Source organism: Xyrauchen texanus, chromosome 26 (assembly GCF_025860055.1).
Source record: "Xyrauchen texanus isolate HMW12.3.18 chromosome 26, RBS_HiC_50CHRs, whole genome shotgun sequence".
Taxonomy (NCBI): domain Eukaryota; kingdom Metazoa; phylum Chordata; class Actinopteri; order Cypriniformes; family Catostomidae; genus Xyrauchen; species Xyrauchen texanus.
The window spans coordinates 27135785-27157720 of NC_068301.1; the positions used below are offsets into that span (position 1 = coordinate 27135785).

The window sequence follows — 21936 nt, forward strand, 5'->3', positions numbered from 1 at the left end:
CGCGCCGCTCTCTCCGTCCGGTCTCTTCGGTTCCGCGGTAAGTGGCATTGTTGACCATTTTTTGGAAGTCCAGAAAGCCACCCAAGCCATGAATCTCTTCCTGCCTCGCCACGCTAGCTCCCAGCGTCGACAGGGCAGCCGCCCCAGATCGCGCTCAGACAGCCGCCGCAGACCGCCGCCCCCCCGCGGGCCTCGGCCTAAGATTGCGCTGAAACCTGAACAACCGAAGTCCTCCTAGCTTTGTTGAAAAAACGACGGCTCAGTCCGCCGCGGCGGACCACCGTCAAAGCTTCACCCCTGTCAGTCCCCTTCTCTCAGGCTACTACAGTGGTGAATTCAGCAGCCAACAAGCGGTGTTACTACCGGCTTGCCTGCACTCAAGCGCCGTTTTCACGGCGACACAAAAAGATCTTGTAAAGAGCAAACATGTCTTATGTGTAGAAAATGTGCCCACAATCCAGTGTTCACCCCTACACACAAGCATTACACTTCCGTGTCCCTATCAGAGAGCAAACATGTCTTATGTGTAGAAAAAGTGCCCACAATCCAGTGTTCACCCCTACACACAAGCATTACACTTCCGTGTTCCTATCAGAGCACACTCACATAAAGCGGGCACAGCCCGCTCGAGTGTTAGAGTCAATAAGCAGCCCACGAGCCCGTCGTGCGCGTCCCCTCTCTGCCCGCTCTGTCACACGGCCAGCAAACACCTCTCTATGTGTAAGTCCCGTGCCCGTGACTATGCTTGCGCATCACTTAACAGATGTGACTCTTTCCCCATTCATCTGAATCGGGAAGTCACTCACAGAACAGCATGTCCCTGCTGTCTGCGAGCAGTCATTTATAAGTACAATAAGCGCGCTCACACATTCTGTTTAGCCCGCTGTGTACGGCAATCAGGGCGACTCGGCCATTCACCCTCTAGCGTTACGCTTCAAGGCGTGGGAAGCTATCCCAGGGATATGCAAATGGGTGTTAAGCACAATAAAACAGGGCTATTTGCTACAGTTCGATCGCCGCCCTCCCGCTTCAGGGCGGCTCGAAACTACTGTGAACACAGAAGCAGCCTGCATGCTTCGTTCAGAAATAACAAACCTTCTGTGCAAAAGGGCCATAGAGAGTTGCCGCCTTCACTGAGCGAGTCGGGGTTTTACAGCCGTTATTTTCTTGTCCCCAAGAAAGACGGCGGCCTCAGACCAATATTAGATCTCAGGGTTTTGAACAAGGTGCTTGCAAAAGACCGTTCAAAATGCTTACAATCAGGAAACTCCTCGCGCATGTGCGCCAGGGGACTGGTTTATTTCTCTCGATCTGAAAGATGCCTATTTTCAGATTCAGATAAATCCCGTCACAGGCCATTCTTGAGATTCAGCCTGAGGGTCAGGTTTATCAATACACCGTCCTTCCGTTCGGCCTGTCCTTAGCACCCCGTACTTTCACGAAGTGCATGGATGTGGCGCTCGCACCCCTGCGGAGTCAGGGCTTGCGAATTCTGAACTATTTGGATGATTGGCTGATTTTGGCACAGTCACATACGGAGCTTCTGTCTCACAGGACAGTTCTCCTGGTCGGTGTTTTCAAAATGGTGCACCGACAGAGACCTGGACCCATGGACATGTGGGGTGTCGTCACTGCTCGTGTTTTTACAAGAGCTGTTGGATAAGGGCAGATCCCCATCCATGCTCAAAGTGTATGCGTGGCGGCCGTCGCGGCGTTCGCCCGAACCCTGCACGGCCAGTCACGGGAAAAAGCGAGCTGGTCATCCGCTTCCTCAGGGGAGCTAGAAGGATGAACCCCTGCGCCCCCATCAGTTCCTATCTGGGATCTTTCTGTAGTTCTCGAAGCTATGAAAGCCCCCTTTCGAACCGCTTGAATCCGTGGATTTGAAATACCTTTCACTCAAAACCGTTTTTCTGACTGCCCTGTCATCAGTTAAACGTGTGGGAGACCTTCACGCGCTGTCTGTCAGCGCTGCGTGTATGGAGTTTGGACCAAGTGACTCCAAGGTCATTTTAAAGCTTAGACACGGCTATGTCCCCAAGGTGATCGGTACTCCTTTCAGAGCACAGATTATTTCCCTATCGGCTCTGCCAGCATCTGATAGCAAACGCGACACAAATCTCCTTTGCCCAGTCAGAGCACTGAGATTGTATACTGCGCGCTCCGTCTCTTTCAGACGCGCTGAGCAGCTTTTCGTTTCGTTCAGAGGGCGCACCAAGGGTCTCGCCACCTCGAAACAGACACTGTCTAGATGGATAGTGGACGCTATTGCTGCCGCGTACGCGTTGAAAGACCTGCCATGCCCGTTAGGCATTAGGGCTCACTCCACCAGAGGCATGGCCTCCTCGTGGGCATGGTCCAGCGGGATTTCCATTCAGGACATATGTGTGGCAGCGGGCTGGGCTTCCCCCTCTATCTTTGTCAGATTTTACAATCTGGAAGTGCCCGTTCTGCAGGCAAAACTACTACCAAATATTATTTCCCCACTCACAAGGGCTCCCCCGGGTCCCCCCACCCCCCTGGGGCTCATGCAGTGGATGCTTGGCGCGCACGGCGTTGACAATGGGTTCCTGTAGCGTAAGCTAGCTTACGCAATACGAGAGAACCTCTCGTAAGAGAACGTCTCGGTTACCTACATAACCTCGGTTCTCTCTAGATGAGGGAACGAGTATTGCGTAGCTGGCCGTGCTTCGCGCCACGAGCGATTTTCGCTTCATTCAATGAAAACCAGGGTTCCAGCCTACGAACTGCGTTTATATGCACCCTAGCCACGCCCATTCTGGCGGGCTTTGGGACAGTGAGCGCGCGGGCGCCTCTCATTGGGCGCGAGTTCACGCAAGTTCGTCTATAGGCTGCAGCAGTTGCCGCAGAGCAACCAGTGAGCTCGCTGGCTAGCCCACTCAAGGTCTGCAGTTGCTGCACTGCGTTGACAAATGATACAAAATTAAGGATAATTTTTTGGCTTCAATATCTCAGAAGAGATTAATCTTTCCCGTAGCGTAAGCTAGCTTACGCAATACTCGTTCCCTCATCTAGAGAGAACCGAGGTTACGTAGGTAACCGAGACGTTTTCTGCCATTCTGAACCATGAGCTGAAGACCCAAAGTGCATTTGCATGGTACAAAAGAACAAAGTTGCATGTGATCGACACCTCTTAAATGTTTGTTTGCAACTTGTTTTTTTAAAGAAGAGTGTCTAAAAATATGGACAGGTGGACAAGGCCTTTTTGAAATGCATAATTTGTCAATGCAGTGTGCAAATATAACTAATTTGGCATTTATGTGTGCAATCATTTAGAAACTAAATTTAAAACAGAAACCAAATATATTGTTCTTTTGAAAAATGGCTATTCCATGCTCTTCTGTTTTGAGAGAATAAAACAAACTTGATCTAACCGGGACAGAGAGAGAAGTGGATATCCCAGATGCATTTTTTTATTTTTTATTATTAAATATCAGAAAGTATACATTACAGAAGTAAAATGGGTTACAAATGCCATTTCAAAATGTTGTACAGTACTCCCAGTGCTGGGTAGACTACTTCTGAAATGTAATCTCACACTTTTTCTGTAATCTAATCTGATTGCTGTTGGATTACTTTGATTTGATAAAAAATTAAACATTAATTTTAAATGTATCAATACTACACTCCTTTCATTAAACATTAGTAAACATAAAATCAATGCAGTTTGTCAGTTGCTTGCTGAGTAAAAAAGTTGCCTAAAGGGTCAAGGATATGTGTTACTCAAGATAGAAGACAATGAGAACATGCTTGTTTTTATATTTGTAAAAATATTCTGTCGTTTAGAAAATTAGGAATGGTGATTGGACCTTTTATTATCCAGATTTGAAAGCAAGTGATGTAGAGATGTACGATTTGTACCTCATAATTGTTCATGAGAAGGTGTGGCTGTAACATAAGATGTACAGTTTTCTGCCATTCTGAACCATGAGCTGAAGACCCAAAGTGCATTTGCATGGTACAAAAGAACAAAGTTGCATGTGATCGACACCTCTTAAATGTTTGTTTGCAACTTGTTTTTTTTAAAAAAGAGTGTCTAAAAATATGGACAGGTGGACAAGGCCTTTTTGAAATGCATAATTTGTCAATGCAATGTGCAAATATAACTAATTTGGCATTAATGTGTGCAATAATTTAGAAACTAAATTTAAAACAGAAACCAATGTGCATTTGCGGATTTGGGTAGCATGCACACATCAATCATGATACGTAGAATAATTATTAAAATACTTTAAATTTAGAGAACATACAAAACCTCTTGTAAGGCATAGATTGCATTGTTCAGTTATTTCCCCCCATGTCTCTTTGAAAGTCAAGTTATTTCTGTATGTTGTAAAATGAGGAATGGGACTGCATTGTCTTAAATGTATGTAGTTCTCCCTGGTTAGGTGGCACATATTTCAGGCACGGGCGTCAATTTGTTTTAAAAAGTGTTTTTGTGTTTTTGTTGTTGTTGTTTTTTTTTTTTTTTTTTTTTTGGGGGGTCTAATTGTGACATCACAATACTCATGAATATTAATTAGGTTATGCACAGATAGTATCAAATAATCTTTTAATGAACAAAATGTACCTCCATAACCTCCTTGTGGCAGGTCGGAGGGCGGGGCTGGGCAGTCAGCCTTTAAACCTCACAGAGGCATAATTTGCCTAATACGGGACCGGGTGCGTAGGATCACGACCCGGCACCGCCCTCCGCCCTGCCACACTCCTGCTCGAGCATTGGCCATGTTTCTTCTGCATTGGACACTTATCCTGTCCCACCCATAAATAATGCCTATGATTTCAGGCTCTGTCTCAGACCGCTCTTTTACAATTTGAGAGCATAATTAGTAAATTACTCACTAGTTATTTCCTTTGGCTGATTGGTGCATCAAGATTGTAATCAGGTAATCCATACAATGTAACTGCAATTTGATTATGCACTTTATAAAAAGTAATTTCATCCCATTAAAAATATTTAATAACAATTTTTGTAATCTGGATTACATGTAATTAGTTACTATTTAGGTAATCCCACTTACATTTGGTGAAAGTGTTCCATCATTCCATCATATAAAACAATAACAGGATAAACTTCTGCTAAACTGAAAAAGAGAAAAGCAATGTTCCATTTTCATCTCATTTGAATATTTTGTTTCTCCTTTTTGCATTCAAAGCCAGTTACTGTTTCTGAATTTATAATATGGTTAAATAAGAGGTATTGCATTGGCCAATCAATGCATCACTGGCTTAAGCCTGTGATCTCCAAAGAGGATCTGAAGTTAGCTTTGTTTACTGTATTAACATAGACACCTGTGGATTTGACCACAAGGCATTACAATATTATTTTTACAGAGCAGATTAAAAAACCATTCCCCATACTGTATATAAATATGTGTATTTATTACACTGTAAATAATACAGTGATATTACAGTCTTATGTATATTTGTATTTATTTCCAGTACAAATATCAAAATGTATTTGAGATAAAACAATTGTATAAGATAATAATACTTTCAAGAAATATATCTTAAATTAAGTTTAATCAAATGCTGAAAAGAAAATTGCGAATGCAGTTTCAAGTAAAATGAACTTATTTTAATGATGTTTAGAATTAGACATAAATACTGATTATGAATTATTTTTTTAAATTTTTTTTTTTTGCAGTGTACTGTCCCAGTTTGATTGTGATTGTGAAATATTCCATTCTGTCATTTGATATAAATGTCCTTTGAACTCTTATCCATATCTTAACTGAATCGCTATCATTATAATCAACAATACTGTCTATAGTGCAAGTTAGATATTTATTTATGGAACAGTACATTCTGGCCAACTTTTTATGTTGATGCATATCTGAAAAGAGTGTTACAGAATTAAAAATTATAATCCTTTCTATGGGAAGCCTTTTTGTCCATGGTTGCATTAGCATCTGTCCATCTCAGTTATAAGTGTGTAGTAGGCAGTGACATTTTCTCAGCAGGGTTTAGCAATGACAGCACTGTGCTCTTCAAGGATTTATCACATTAACCTGTGACCTCACTTTCCCTCTTTCAGCTCCTGGGGGAACACGCATTGATGACGGGGACACGACCAAGGTGACGAAGCACTGTGTGTTCAAGACAGAGGAAAACCACACTGCTGTTCGCAGCTATGCTCAGGTGAATACCCCACATTACCGTGTCCAATGAGCTGGTTTATCCAATTGTTATATGAAAAATAAGCAGCTGATACCAATGTGGCAGGACGATGGAGGAATCCTTTTTAGAAATTGCATTAGATGTACTTACTGTTGGCAAGTAAATTGGTCATTCACTTGTCTGGGAAATTGTTTTCAACTGTGGTGTAAATATAATTTTTTCAGAAGCAATATTCTCATCAATATTCTTATTCAGTCACTGGTTTTCCAGCAAGACGTGATACAATCATGTACCAACTTACATTAACATTGTATTTCTTGGCAAATCAAATACTTGAACAGGTCATTAAAAGGATAGTTCACCCAGAAATTACAATTCTGTCATGATTACTCAACCACATGTTGTTCCAAGCCCACAGAAGAGAGAAATTTAAAAGAAACACAAAAGCAGAATGTTTGCCCCATTCACTTTCATTCATCTTTTTCCATACAATTAAAGTGAATGGTGACTGAGACTAACATTCTGTCTAACATTTTCTTTTGTGGTCCAAGGATGAAAGAATAAATGTCATATGTGTTTGCAATACATTAAGTGAGTAAGTTATGACAGTGTTTACATTATTTGGTCAACTATCCCTTTAATAGTTCAAGTCAGTACTCACCAGACAAAATGTATTGTTGACAAGTTGACAAAATGCACAGGAAAGGCAGATATATATATATATATATATATATATATATATATATATATATATATATATATATATACACAGTATCTCACAAAAGTGAGTACACCCCTCACATTTTTGTAAATATTTGATTATATCTTTTCATGTGACAACACTGAAGAAATGACACTTTGCTACAATGTAAAGTAGTGAGTGTGCAGCTTGTATAACAGTGTAAATTTGCTGTCCCCTCAAAATAACTTAACACACAGCCATTAATGTCTAAACTGCTGGCAACAAAAGTGAGTACACCCCTAAGTGAAAATGTCCAAATTGGGCCCAGTTAGCAATTTTCCCTCCTTTCTTACTTTTGTGAGATACTGTATGTATATATATATATATATATATATATATATATATATATATATATATATATACATATCTGCCTTTCCTGTGCATTTTGTCAACTTGTCAACAATACATTTTATCTGGTGAGTACTGATTTGAACTATTAAAGGGATAGTTGACCAAATAATAACTAAATAAATAAATATTGACAAAAATGTACCTTTTTTCCTATGTATTTTCAATCTCTTCACATTCCCAATTCATCTACAGAACTTTATCCAATCAGAATTTATTCCTTGATGCTTACAAGCAAAGTTTGACAACTGTTTCACAAATCGCATGTCCGAAGCAGCGTGTGAGTTTGATCTCCACCCCTCAGGCCTTCAGAATTTCCACAGAATCCCTCAACAGTGCAAATGAATGGGCAACTAAAGTCAGATTGTCAGATTCATCAGCCAACCAGATTAATTTATTTGTTCTTGTGGGTGTGGTCTTTAGGATATGTCTCAGTCATCTTCTAGCTGGCACTGCAATCATGCTTTAAGTGATGTAAGGAATTTGAAGGCGAAGAGCGCGAGATCTTGCTGACGAGTCGGCTGTCATTACTGCTGTTATTTTGAAAAGTAAACATGTACCCTGACGAAACAAAGTTTATTGCAAGCAAAATTTAAATCACAAATATTATTAGATAGTTTTTCTTGTATTAGACCTCCTTGGTTTTTAAAATGTCAAATGGTATTATTAGTTGACTGCCACGTAATGTATAATAGGCATACGGCATCTTATTCATCGTGAAACTGTGTTTTCTTCATGGCATGAATCGCATTAAAGTACTAGACTTAAAATGCACGGGCCGCAGCTAGCTGTGTGTGATGCTATGTATATATATATATATATATATATATATATATATATATATATATATATATATATATATATATATATAGTAGTGTTGGGTTGGAGTCCACCTTAGTCGAGTCAAGTCAGAGTCTTTAAACAATTGAGTCCGAGTCCAAAAGGGGCAGAGTCAGACTCGAGTCCGAGTCCGAATTAATCTGTTCATGAATCTGAATTATAATTGTAACGTAAACTCATCATCAATATTTTAAGTTTATTTTAAACTTCACAACTAAGAAAAAAGTTTGTCAATATAAATGTATCAAAAACTCTGTTGCATTTCATATAAGGATTAGTATCCTTCTGAACAAACTTCAAAGTGGTTTCAGAATGAAAGCATATGCTTTAGGTGTATGAAGACAAAACTGTCCTTCAACACACCTCTTATTGTGTTCTGTTGACATTTCAATTATTTGTTGTTTTTTCACTCCCCTCAAACATAGACTAAAGAAAGTGAAAGATACGTTAGTAATTACAACCAAGATTATTATTATGTTTCTATTATATTATTATGAATTTTTATTTAGTTTTTATTTCTACTTCATTTTCAATTTGTCAATTCAGTTTAATTTAGTTTTATTTTAAATTTTCCCTATCTAAAGAAATAATAGTCTATATTGAAATTTATTTTATAATAATTTTTCTCTATCTGCCGACTGATTTGGGAAAATACAGTACATACAAATGAGTCAACTGCTAATGCTTCATCAAAAACAATCACTAACCTCACAATGTAGGACAGTTCTGCATGCTGCTCGTGTACCTAAATCCCTGATATGTCCATGTATATCATATCTAGACAGGCCCCATTTCCAGCAGCCATCACTCCAATAGCTTATCCTTGAGTAATCATGCTAAATTGCTAATTTGGTACTAGAAAATCACTTGCCATTATATCAAACACAGTTGAAAGCTATTTGGTTCATTAGGTTCAATATTTGGTTCAGAAATAGATGACTCACATGTCCCAGCTGACAGCTTCATTTAATTCTACCCACTCAACACCAGTTTCATGTACAACAGTAAAGAAAAAGCTACTTTTGAAACAGAAAACAAAAAGAAAAGGTTAGAGTGGGCAAAGAAATACAGACATTAGACAATAGATTGTTGGAAAAGAGTGTTATGGATCTTAACCCCATTGAGCTTTTATGGGATCAGCTAGACTGTAAGGTGCGTAAGAAGTGCTGGAGGTATTATAGGACATGTCTGCCAGGTGATGAACGTCTCCATGGAAGCTGCAATGTCAAGGATCTGCAAAGCACAGATCTGCACATGGAGGATTTTTTGATGAGAACTCTGAAGTAGTTTAAGAAGTTCTGAAAAAAAAAAATACAATTGTAATAGTAATTTTTTATGTTATTAATGTCCTGACTATACATTGTGATCAGTTGAATGCCACCTTGGTGAATTAAAGTTCCAATTTCCTGCCAAAACAGCAAAATCTGTACATTATTCCAAACTTTTGGGTGCCAGTGTGTGTGTGTGTGTGTGTGTGTGTGTGTGTGTATGTATATATATATATATATATATATATATATATATATATATATATATATATATATATATATATATATATATATATATATTAATCAATTAATCTCAATGCCCCCGGACTGTAATAAGGAAGATTCCTGAGAAATGCAAGCTTTTAGTACCACCTGTTTACTCCAGAGGGCAGTAAGTGAAATTTCAGCTGTATGAGTGTCACGAACCCCGCTCCTCTGCTTCTCCCCGCATCGTCTAGCACACACACGCACACTCCCTCACTCCGCCCCCTCGAGCTTTTCACGCTCTTTTTGCTCGCTCGAGCCCTCACGCCCACTTTGCTCCTACTCGCTCACATGCTCGTAGGCAATCTCCCTTCCTCGAGTTTCTCACGCGCTTCCAATCCCCAGAACATTATGACCACCTGCACTCGCGTCATCTGCACTCCTGCACATTAGTTTCACCTGCACTCGTCTCATCACCTGTCATGGTTTACACCTGCACTCGCCCCTATATATATCACCACCCTTTCGCTGCACGGGTGTTGGTTATTGTGTTTAGTTTCCCGCATCTTTGCCCCCCGCTAGTCTCGTCTAGTTTTGCCCTCCTCTTGAACTCCTCTTGATTACCCCTTAGCTTGCCAGCTCCTCGTTCCCCTAGTACCCCTGTCTACTCCCTTTGTTAGTTACCCGCCTCTCTGCTCCGCCCCCTGTTTACCCCGGCTTTCACCCTCGCTCCCCTCGACTACTCTCCCGGATTTGCCCCCTTTACTCTCTTTGATTCCCCGGCTTTTGACCCTACGCTTCCCTCGACAACTCTTCACTGGATTTGCCCGTTTGTACTGTTGCCTGCTTTTATTGTTTCAATAAAAGCAGTTTTTTGACTTACATTGTGACTGTCTCATCTTGTGTGTGTGTGTCCGGGTTACAGAATAACCAACCTCACCGAAGACAGTCACAATGCGTCGCGCTGAGGATTCGCGCGGCTCACTAGAGCGGAGGAACACGTCACATTCAGCGCGAGGAGCTACTGTGTGGAAGCATGATCGCGCGCTCACAGCCCAGGGCCAGCAGGTACGTGCGATTTTTGATTTTTGTCACCCTGCGTCACCTGTGTCTGCCCCTGAGCCCGTTTATGCTTCCCATGCATATTTGAGCGCCGTGAACTCTCCACCCCCGGAGAGGTTTTTTGGCTCTTCGGACGCTGACCAAGGGGTTTTTATGCGAGGCAGCGGTTGTGTAACTCATAACCCCGCCCTCGACATTAAGGAGCCAGCGGCCCGACTCTTGGGGTTGCGTCAGGGGAGTCAGCCCTTGGAGGTTTATGTTATTGATTTTTGTGCCCTGGCCAACCAGGTGAATTTTGATGAGGTGGTTCTGAAAGACATTTTTCAATATGGACTGAATGAGCCAGCCTCATCATACATGCCTGGTGGTCGCTGCTCTCTCAACCTGGCTCAGTTTATTGACCTCGCCCTGCTGTGCGTTGGTTCCTCGTTTACTGTGGGGGAGGCAGATACTGAACCAGCGCTCCACACCATGGCCCCCGTCTCGAGGCCTACCACGGCCCTAGTCCCGAAGCGTTACACGGCCCTAGTCCCGAAGCCTGACACGGCCCTAGTTCCGAAGCCTGTCACGGTCCCAGCCTCGAAGCCTGGCACGGCCAGCCAGTCAACGCCCATGCCTGCCACGGCCAACGAGCCAGCGCCCATGGCCCACGAGCAAGCGCCCATGCCCGCCACGGTCAACGAGCCAGCGCCCATGCCCCCCACGGCCAACGAGCCAGCGCCCATGCCCACAACGGCCAACAAGCCAGCGCCCATGCCCGCCACGGCCAACGAGCCAGCGCCCATGTCGGCCACGGTCAGCCAGCCAGCGCCTGTAGCCTCGACCGCCCCCATGGCCACATCCCTGTTGGCCGAAGGCGTCAGAGAAGGAAGAGGGCCCCTTCTCCCCAGTCTCGTCTTGTGCTCAAGACCGCAGAGGTTCCCCCAGAGTCTTCCACGGCTCTGCGGGTTCTGCTCCGCCCCCAGAGTCTTCCACGGCTCTGCCGGGTTCTGCTCCGCCCCCAGAGTCTTCCACGGCTCTGCGGGTTCTGCTCCGCCCCAGAGTCTTCCACGGCTCTGCCGGGTTCTGCTCCGCCCCCAGAGTCTTCCACGGACCTGCCAGCCTCTGCTCGCCCCTCAGAGCCCTCGCGGGCTCCTCTCAAGCCTCCCAGAGCTCTACCCCTCGAGCCCCCCCGGGCTCTGCCTCTCAAGCCTCTCAGGGCTTCCCCTCTCGAGTCTCTCAGGGCTTCCCTTCTCGAGTCTTTCAGGGCTCCTCCTCCCCTCGAGCCTCTCAGGGCTCTGTCCCTCGAGTCTTTCATGGCTCCACCCCTCCAGCCTCCCAGGGCTTCTCTGCACACTTCTCCTCACGAGTCTTTCATGGCTCCACCCCTCAAGCCTCTCACAGCTTTGCCTCTCGAGTCTCTCAGGGCTCCTCCCCCTCTCAAGCCTCTCAGGGCTTCCCCTCTCGAGTCTTTCAGGGCTCCTCCTCCCCTCGAGCCTCTCAGGGCTCCATCCCTCGAGTCTTTCATGGCTCCACCCCTCAAGCCTCTCACGGCTTCGCCTCTCGAGTCTCTTAGGGCTCCTCCCCCTCTCAAGCCTCTCAGGGCTTCCCCTCTCGAGTCTCTCAGGGCTTCTCCTATCGAGTCTTTCAGGGCTCCACCCCCTTCCAAGCCTCTCAGGGCTTCGTCTCTCGAGTCTTTCATGGCTCCCCCCCTCGAGCCTCTCGAGCCTTCCAGGGCCCCACCTCTAGAGCCTCTCGAGCCTTCCAGGGCCCCACCTCTAGAGCCTCTCGAGTCTTCCACGACCTTTTTCCCCGAGCTTCTCACGGCTCTACTCCCAGAGACTCCAGAGCTTCCTACGGCTCCGCCTCCCGAGCCTCCTACGGCTCCGCCTCTCGAGCCTCCTACGGCTCCGCCTCCCGAGCCTCCTACGGCTCCGCCTCCCGGGCCTCCTACGGCTCCCCCTCCAGAGCCTCCCACGGCTCTGCTCCCAAAGACTCCAGAGCTTTCTACGGCTCCGCCTCCCGAGCCTCCTATGGCTCCGCCTCCCGAGCCTCCTACGGCTCCGCCTCCCGGGCCTCCTACGGCTGCCCCTCCAGAGCCTCCCACGGCTCCACCTCCCGAGCCTCTCACGGCTCTGCTCCCAAAGACTCCAGAGCTTTCTACGGCTCCGCCTCCCGAGCCTCCTATGGCTCCGCCTCCCGAGCCTCCTACGGCTCCACCTCCCGAGCCTCTCACGGCTCTGCTCCCAAAGACTCCAGAGCTTTCTACGGCTCCGCCTCTCGGGCCTCCTACGGCCCCCCCTCACGAGCCTCCCACGGCTCCACCTCCCGAGCCTCCCACGGCTCCACCTCCCGAGCCTCTCACGGCTCTGATCCCAAAGACTCCAGAGCTTTCTAGAGCTCCGCCCCTCGAGCCTGCTACGGCTCAACCCCCCGAGACTACAGAGCCTGCCAGGTCGTCACCTCGGGGACCTCCCACGGCGCCACCTCCCTTGGCTCCACCTCCAGAGCCTTCCAGGCCTACCTCGCTGGAGCCGCCCACGGCGCCACCGTCATTGGCTCCGCCTCCTGAGCCTTCCAGGCCTTCGCCCCTAAATCCTCCTTCGGCTCCACCTCCGGAGCCTTCCAGGCCTCTGCCTCTAGAGCTTCCTGCGGCACCACCTCCCGCGGCCTCCCGCGGCCGTCAGGAGCCGTCCTATTCAGAGGGGGGAGTACTGTCACGAACCCCGCTCCTCTGCTTCTCCCCGCATCGTCTAGCACACACACGCACACTCCCTCACTCCGCCCCCTCAAGCTTTTCACGCTCTTTTTGCTCGCTCGAGCCCTCACGCCCACTTTGCTCCTACTGGCTCACATGCTCGTGAGGCAATCTCCCTTCCTCGAGTTTCTCACGCGCTTCCAATCCCCAGAACATTATGACCACCTGCACTCAGCGTCATCTGCACTCCTGCACATTAGTTTCACCTGCACTCGTCTCATCACCTGTCATGGTTTACACCTGCACTCGCCCCTATATATATCACCACCCTTTCGCTGCACGGGTGTTGGTTATTGTGTTTAGTTTCCCGCATCTTTGCCCCCCACTAGTCTCGTCTAGTTTTGCCCTCCTCTTGAACTCCTCTTGATTACCCCCTTAGCTTGCCAGCTCCTCGTTCCCATAGTACCCCTGTCTACTCCCTTTGTTAGTTACCCGCCTCTCTGCTCCGCCCCCTGTTTACCCCAGCTTTCACCCTCGCTCCCCTCGACTACTCTCCCGGATTTGCCCACTTTACTCTCTTTGATTCCCCGGCTTTTGACCCTACGCTTCCCTCGACAACTCTTCACTGGATTTGCCCGTTTGTACTGTTGCCTGCTTTTATTGTTTCAATAAAAGCAGTTTTTTTGACTTACATTGTGACTGTCTCATCTTGTGTGTGTGTGTATCCGGGTTACAATGAGCAACACGCAGTTTATATATGCCTTTCTTGTGAAAGGTGCTTTAATATGAGCCACACGATGTGATGAGACAAATAAGACCACTCCAGTGTCATGCGTAGCACTATAGTCTGCTTCGTTGTTCATAAACAGGAGTGAAAGTTTAATTGCATCGCTTGTTTGCAGAGATTGCTCTTTTTATATAGGTGTAATGACATTTGCATGTCAAATTAACAGGTTGAAGTCCAGCAAAAATGTGACAGTGCACTGCTCTCTGCACGCTCACTCTAGTCTAAACTTGACACTTGTTCAATGAGCTGTTGCGATTGAAGCAGTAGCACTGATCAGTCACGCTGATTCTAATATGACGATAGAAAGCAGGGGGAAAAATTGCACAATCCACTTCTAAATTTCATGCCCAGCTTGTAATAAGTGAAACAGGCCTTGGCTATATCACAAATATAACCAGAATTTTTTTTCGTTATTGACGTTTTAATCAGGCTGCTTGTCTGTTTGGACAAGTAAAATTCTATTTCATTTGCCCTTTTAAAAATCAATTTGTCCCAGACGTTAATGTTGAGCTCTGACTGGTATCTTATCTCCAACATTTTGTGTTTGTCTAGATGTTTTACAGGGATCGTAACATCCAATGTCCCTTGTTCTTTTGAGATGAAAGAGATCTAGGCACAGGATTAATGCCTTTATCACGCATTGATAGTTGGAAGATTGTACAGATGATTAATAATCTATTTCAGGATTTTTTTTCAGATATTTCCCAACACACTTTGCTAAAGTGTGAGTGGCAAGGTAAAAAATAAAGGAGGTCACAAACCGGACTCATCTGGTGGACGACATGGTACATTCTAAAATTTGAAACAATTATTTTCTACAAAGGTATGCACACCGATGTCAAAATTCTGCAGTGCCACAGGCATAGTTTTCCATTAAACTCGACCCAAATCATTATCAAAGGACAACATTAGATGATCTGTTGTGAACATGTATCTTTCATATAGACTACATAATGTTTTTATAGTTTCAGTACAATTATGTCATTTTGTGGTTTAACAGCTTGAAGACCAATTTAAGGCTACATACAGAGAAAGTACATAATAAACGTCGCCATTTCTAATCATTCAGTTTGCGTGGTGCACCAGTTTCATGCACTAACCTGCAAACTCATCAATGTAATTTTATTCATTCTTGAAGAAGTAGAAACACCTTCGTAACTTTGGACTGCCATCTGCTGCGCCACATCAGCTTGTCCTGTGTTTGCAATACCTGTGCCTTTCTTACCCACGACCGGCTTCAGTAAATGTTGTATCATCCTCTTGTGGTCTCCCAACGCTATTATGCTAGACTGTTAAACTGAAGGCCAACTGAGTGAGTTGTAAATCATGCAAATTAGTTTTCTAATTTAAATGTCAGCTATCATTAATATAAAAAATATAACAATAAAATAACGTGCCGATAATAATCTATGTATATCAATATTTAATGACATCTCTAAAGAGTTAATTGATCATATTGACATATGGCTAACATGCACATTTCAACAACACCAACTGGGTGTTCAGAAACTTTGAGCCAAATTTGAGCTGATGCTGGCCCTGGAGGGTTTGACTTGGAGACCTCCCAATGGGTCAGGGAACTATTTAGACCTGTCCTAATCAATGTGCAACTTTCCTCCAAATGGTTCTTTGGGCTGCCATAGACTCCCATAGCAGAGTAAAATTTTGCTAACAAAACAATAGAACTGATGCACCTACGCAAATGTATAATATGATATGATGACCACTCTAGACATGTTGATGCAGAGACTGATGGATACATTTGTGTCTATACACAGGTGTTCAATAAACTTATCAGAAGGTACAAATATCTGGAGAAGGCATTTGAAGAGGAAATCAAAAAGGTAACTAATGTGCATATCATGTTCCTGCTATTAATGCAGTCGCATCAATAAGAGATGTGCATTACTGGATGGTATGTTCTCTCACCCACATGTGCAAAATGTACCACTGCAGGACAAACGAACTCGATGCTACCGTGGTGTTTCCATTAATATTCATTAAATGCTAATCAGTTTCACTGTAAGCCAAAAAGACTCATATATTTTCTGATCCATATTTCATATCCCTGCATAGCTGCTTCTCTTCTTGAAAGCCTTCACTGAATCCGAACAGACTAAACTGGCCATGCTAACAGGAATCCTGCTGGCCAATGGCACACTGCTGACACCTATCCTCACCAGCCTCTTGAGCAATAACACTGTCAAAGAAGGTTGGTGTTTATTAGCGATCATATCTGCTTCTGAAATAAAAGTAGGAAAAAATTTAAGATTTGAAAATAGAACAATATTTATTTTATATTTTTACAGAAAGCCATCACAGGCACACACTGTTCAAGCAAAACGTTGTTAATCAGTCAGTGGTCTTTTTTGTAGGAATATCTGCCTCCTTTGCTGTGAAGATGTTTAAAGCATGGATAGCAGAGAAGGATGCCAATGCAGTCACATCTGCTCTTAGGAAAGCCAACCTGGATAAGAAATTGCTGGTATGGAGAACGATCATGTGGTGTGTGTGTGTGATGGCTTGTAGTGCATATCCATTTTGATACTTAATTTATTAACCTCTGAAAATGTTGAGGAAATAATAAGCTGTCATGTTGATAAGTTATGATTCCATGGACCTTGAAGTAGAGTGCGCCACAGAATTTATGCTGACTTCTTTAAAAATATGGTTTTGGTATTCAATCCCATTGAATGAGCATGACGTGCAAATTCCTTTCCATTGACTTAATGTGCATTGACAACAGTAGATCAAATATTTAAAGGATTATGTCTGTTGAAAAGTGTAAACATTGTGGCTCTGTGGCGCTATCAATACATTGCTCTGTTTCTTGAGGAGCCAGACCTGTCTGACTATTGGTTTAACCAATAGCATCAATTTTGGCGGGGCTATCTGTTTATCCAACCAATGGAAGAGGGTGAGGGGGCCCAGATACCACATGTATATCTCAGATGTCTGTTTTAGAACTTTTCATCTGTAAATCATCACATTCTAATTAACCTCTGCTAAACATCTTTTAAAATCTGATTAACAAACATTCTAAATGATAAACATCTCAAAGACATCTGTTGAATAACATTCAAGACATACTTATTGACATATGTCTTATAGACCTATTGCAGATGAGCAAACAATATAACACATCTTCCAGTTGTAAACACACATCAAATAGACGTCTGAAGGATGCAAATATGCTATCAGGAGTGTTTTTAGGAGACCCGTTTATTTTTGCAATTGTGTTTGTGGTCACTAGTAGCAAAGAAATTGCAAACCTTACCTTTTAGAAGTCATAATTTGACTTTATTTATGTTCAAAATTTTATTTTATTTCTGCTTTAATTTCAGGAACTCTTCCCTGTCAACAAGCAGAATGTGGAGCACTTTTCAAAGTACTTCACTGAGGCAGGCCTGAAAGAGCTGTCAGACTTTCTGCGTTCACAACAGTCTCTGGGCACACACAAGGAACTTCAGAAAGACCTACAGGAGCGCCTGTTCCAGCAATGTCCCATTAGAGAGGTGAATCCTACTGTTCACACACACACTGTAAACATATTTGCATATCATTCCTTGTAGTGCTTGTACTGCATATTTAAAGTGATAATTCACTCAAAAAGGAAAATGCTCTGATTATTTACTCACCCTCATGCCATCTGAGATGTGAATGACTTTCATATCTGGCAAAATGGCAAAACAAGATTTGTAGAAAAAGATCCAGACTCAGCAGTTACTTAGAATGGGAGAGGATGTTGATTTAGGTATTTGTAGGTCCAAAAAGCACTGATAGTCACCATAAAAGTAATCCATCCTGTCTCCAGTGTTGACATTGTGTTCTAAAGTGAATCAATCACTTTGTGTGCGAAAAAGAACATTTAAGCACTTCTTAATTATAAATGATCGATTCCGGTCAGGCGTTGATGAATGAGTGAATTTACCTCAGTGCTCCCATGACTTAACCATGATGGCACATGAACTGACGCATAACAGACACATAACCAATGAGTCTAAGGAACGTGCCAATGCACTTGCGTCACAGGAGCACTCGAGTAAATTCAGCCATTCGTCAATGCCTGACTGGAAGCAAACTTTTATAGTTAAAAAGTGCCTAAATATCATTCTTTTTTGCAAACAGTGTGATCGGTTCACTTTAGAAGACATTAATGTCACCGCTGGAGACAGGATGGATTACTTTTATGCCAACTATCTGTGATTTTTGGACCTACAAATATCTAATCACCATGTATAAAAAAATCAGATTCTCTGTAACCTTGGCAGTACCACTAAGCCTTATACTGCAATTTGAACAGGCTTGTGAATTGTGTTCAGATCGTGGTGTATGTGAAAGAGGAGATGAAGAAGAATGATCTGCAGGAGCAGGCTGTGATTGGTTTATTGTGGCCCTGCCTCATGAATGCGGTTGAGTGGAATAAGAAGGAAGAGCTGGTTACCGAGCAGGCCCTCAAACATCTGAAGGTACTGTATCACTCCGCAGCCATGCAAAGGTCTGCAGCTTCAAGCAACATGCCAGTAACGTCTAGCAACCTGCTAGCAAAACCATATACATGCTAAAACATGCTAGCAACACCAAGCAACATAATAGCAATGCCATCATACTTGAACATGCTAGTAACACCTAACTTTGTGGTAATACATGTTTGCAATGCCTAGTAACCATCCAAACATGCTAGCAACGTCAACTGTCCCAATACCCACACTTGCGGTCTAGATACTTAAGTGCGTATGCACGCGGCACCGAGTAAGTGTTCAAGACTGTCCCATGTCTGAAACATGCCAAAGCTCAGTGCACGTAAACCACACTAAATCCGCACTGGCCCGAATACTGCTCAGTAGCGGTCTTTCAGACATATCTCAGAGTTCATCGTGTTCAGGAGCCGACAACCCGCCTACCTCTTCGCCATGATGACGTCAAGGAAAGCTTTTTAGTTCAAGTTATTTATTATACTCAGATGGTAAAGCATATGTTATTGTTGTATGTATGAATATATTCAACATAAAGTTAAATATAATGTTCACAATTGGTTGAGATTAATCAACAGCATCATCATTATTACTAAATATTTATGTGTATATTTAAATGCCTCTTTGTTCTAATTTTGCCTAATAATCACCTGATTTTGTTTGTTCTCACCTAATACTGTTAGACATTTTGGTCATTTATCAGCCAGCGTGGCATACAGCATACTATTTACAGTAATACATTTTATTAACTACTACCACTGTTTCTGTCTCATCTGTATATGCATTTATGTATTGAAAGTATACGCTTAAATGCTTTTTATGTTATGTCACATACTGATAAGTTGTGTAAAGTAGTCTTTGTCTTAAATACATGACAAGCCATCTTATATAATTTTAATGGTTTGTAGTAGTAGCAATAAATAGATCACACAATATAAAAAAATAGTTTTTTATATATATATATATATATATATATATATATATATATATATATATATATATATATATATATATATATATATTAGGGCTGTCAATCGATTAAAACGTTTAATCTAATTAATTACATGGTGTCCCGATTAATTAATCGCGATTAATCGCATGTACAAATATTTGCTGAGAAAGCCCCTCATATAACAATAACTGAATATATAATTATTATACATATTTATATCAATATATAATTATACATAGTTATCTTTAAATATTAAAAACTTATATATATATAAAATATATTCAAATGCTTTTCATTCCTGTAGCAGAAGAGTTAATCATTGATAAGACAATACAAAAAGGATTTAGAATACAATGTATTGTTTACTACCATAGTACTGATCATAAGACAATCGTGGGCATGCGATTAATTGCATTAATTTTAACCCGTTATTTTTTGTTAAATTAATTGCACTGAATTAACATGTTAAATCGACAGCCCTAATATATATACATTATATTGACAGCGATTATGGATGACAATTTTACAGCTAAACATATTTTAATGTGCAAATTATTGAAAATCAAAACGAGTAAAAAAAGTTGCTCCCAATGGCGGGCTAGCGCCTTTAAATATAAATGCTCGAATAAGGTGCTTGAAGTGCTTAAAGTACTTTTAATTTGTTTTTGTTTTTTGTTTTTTTTTCTCACATTTCAGTCCTGGAAAACTTTTTTTTTATTTTATTTTTTTTTAAGTTATTTAATTTGAGAAAATAGTAAAATAGTTGCTTCATTTAATAAATCAAAAGAATGTATTTATTTTTGGGAAAAAACGACGACAGACCGCTGCTGTAGCAGGCCACGTGTCACCTGTTACTGCGCTGTTCTGATGAGCCAATCACAACCAATTGTTACTGGAGTATTTAAAAATATATATATTATAGATACTGGTGGATTTGGTGGATTTAACAAGTACGAATACTTGAAACTATCAGATTTAATAAAAAATTACTCTTCATAGTGAATAAATGTATATGAGATGTAAAACGTTTTGAATGATTTGAATGCAGATCAATGGAGGATTCCGTTTTGTAAGCCGCCTGGCGCCCTCTTGTGTAAAGAAAGCTTTGTATCTCACAAAATAGGATATTTCTGACAACATTTGGGTCAATATAAAAATGTTGACAAACATATATATATATATATATATTTTTTTTTTTATAAAAAGCTTAGTAAAAGGTGTCATTCAATAACCTAGCATTTAATGATATGAAAGGACTTGACTCTGTTTTGACAATTTTTTAGAAAATACATTTGAAATTGTCAATTGCCTGAAAATAACCACTGGTAACACACCAGTTCTATGACATGTTGCAAGTGTGCACAATTATTATTAATTATTAAAATAATTATAAATAATTAAAAGATTTTTTTTTCCCTTGAATTCATGGCATTGGTGATATCCTTTTTTATGTTTTACTATATATTTTTTTAAATACAAATATTTGTGGAAAATAATTAAGGTCAAAGTTCAGAGGCTGCTTAAATATGCATATAGTGAATTTTTTGTTTGTTTTTCTCCAGCATGTTAAAAAGTTAATAATGCACATTTAAACAAATATTTTCACACAAACATATTTGGTGTTTTACCCCATTGAACCCTCAAAATGTGGTGGTGTAACCCATTTAACCCTCAATAGTTTTAACTTGGTGTTAACTTTCTTCATTCTTGAAACAAAATTAAATAATAAAAGAAAGAACAACAGAGTTGTCCTTTATGAAAAAAAGAATGTCATCATGTTACAAAATGTTACCCTCAGCGTTTATGGGCAACAACTGAAGTCAAGTTGGAAAGTCAAAATTTGAGAATGACCCCTTTGCAATTTGGGTCAGTTCCTCACATAAATCTGTTGTGTGACTTTAGAAAACATGGAACACAGCACACGAGTCATATGGCCATCTGTTTACAGACCCAGTTATTCACTTTTGTTGAAAAATGAAGTGTGTTTTAAGGGAGCACACGACAATTGCACATACATTTCGTCATGAAAGAACCAAGAATTGTTACTGAGAATATGTAGTTAAAGATGCTCATTGAGATATGTTGTACTTGTAATAAGTGGTGTTTTATAAAAATAAATTAACTGAATGAATAAAATAGTTTTATTTAAAAGTAACAAATAATTATTTTTAATGGCATCTTGTGCATAGACCTTGAAAACAAATAAAAATGTGCATGAAATCCTTGAATTTAACAATGAAGCATCTGTACGAACCCTGGTAAGACAAGTGGGTAAGTAGGCAAATCCAAAACCACAAGCAGGGGATTGGGACAGGGCCATACTAGCAACATGCTAGCAATATCCTGCAGCATCATTCTGTCTATCTGTCTGTCTATCTATCGTTTGTCTTACTGTAATGTCTGTGGTTTAAACTTTCAGACAAATCTTTGTCCAGCCAAC

The 21936-nt window shown here is 41.9% G+C and overlaps 1 protein-coding gene across 4 annotated transcripts in view; it reads left to right on the forward strand.

Annotated features, from left to right (window-relative positions):
* The window catches only part of bzw2 (basic leucine zipper and W2 domains 2), a 43358-nt gene that overhangs the window by 20083 nt on the left and 1339 nt on the right, over window positions 1-21936 (forward strand). For all 4 annotated transcript variants that reach the window (XM_052092431.1, XM_052092433.1, XM_052092434.1 and 1 more), the window contains 6 exons: window positions 6059-6162; window positions 15848-15913; window positions 16146-16281; window positions 16445-16554; window positions 17414-17584; window positions 18392-18538. In XM_052092431.1, coding sequence (XP_051948391.1) covers window positions 6059-6162; window positions 15848-15913; window positions 16146-16281; window positions 16445-16554; window positions 17414-17584; window positions 18392-18538 — 734 coding nt within the window. The remainder of the gene's footprint in view (window positions 1-6058; window positions 6163-15847; window positions 15914-16145; window positions 16282-16444; window positions 16555-17413; window positions 17585-18391; window positions 18539-21936) is intronic.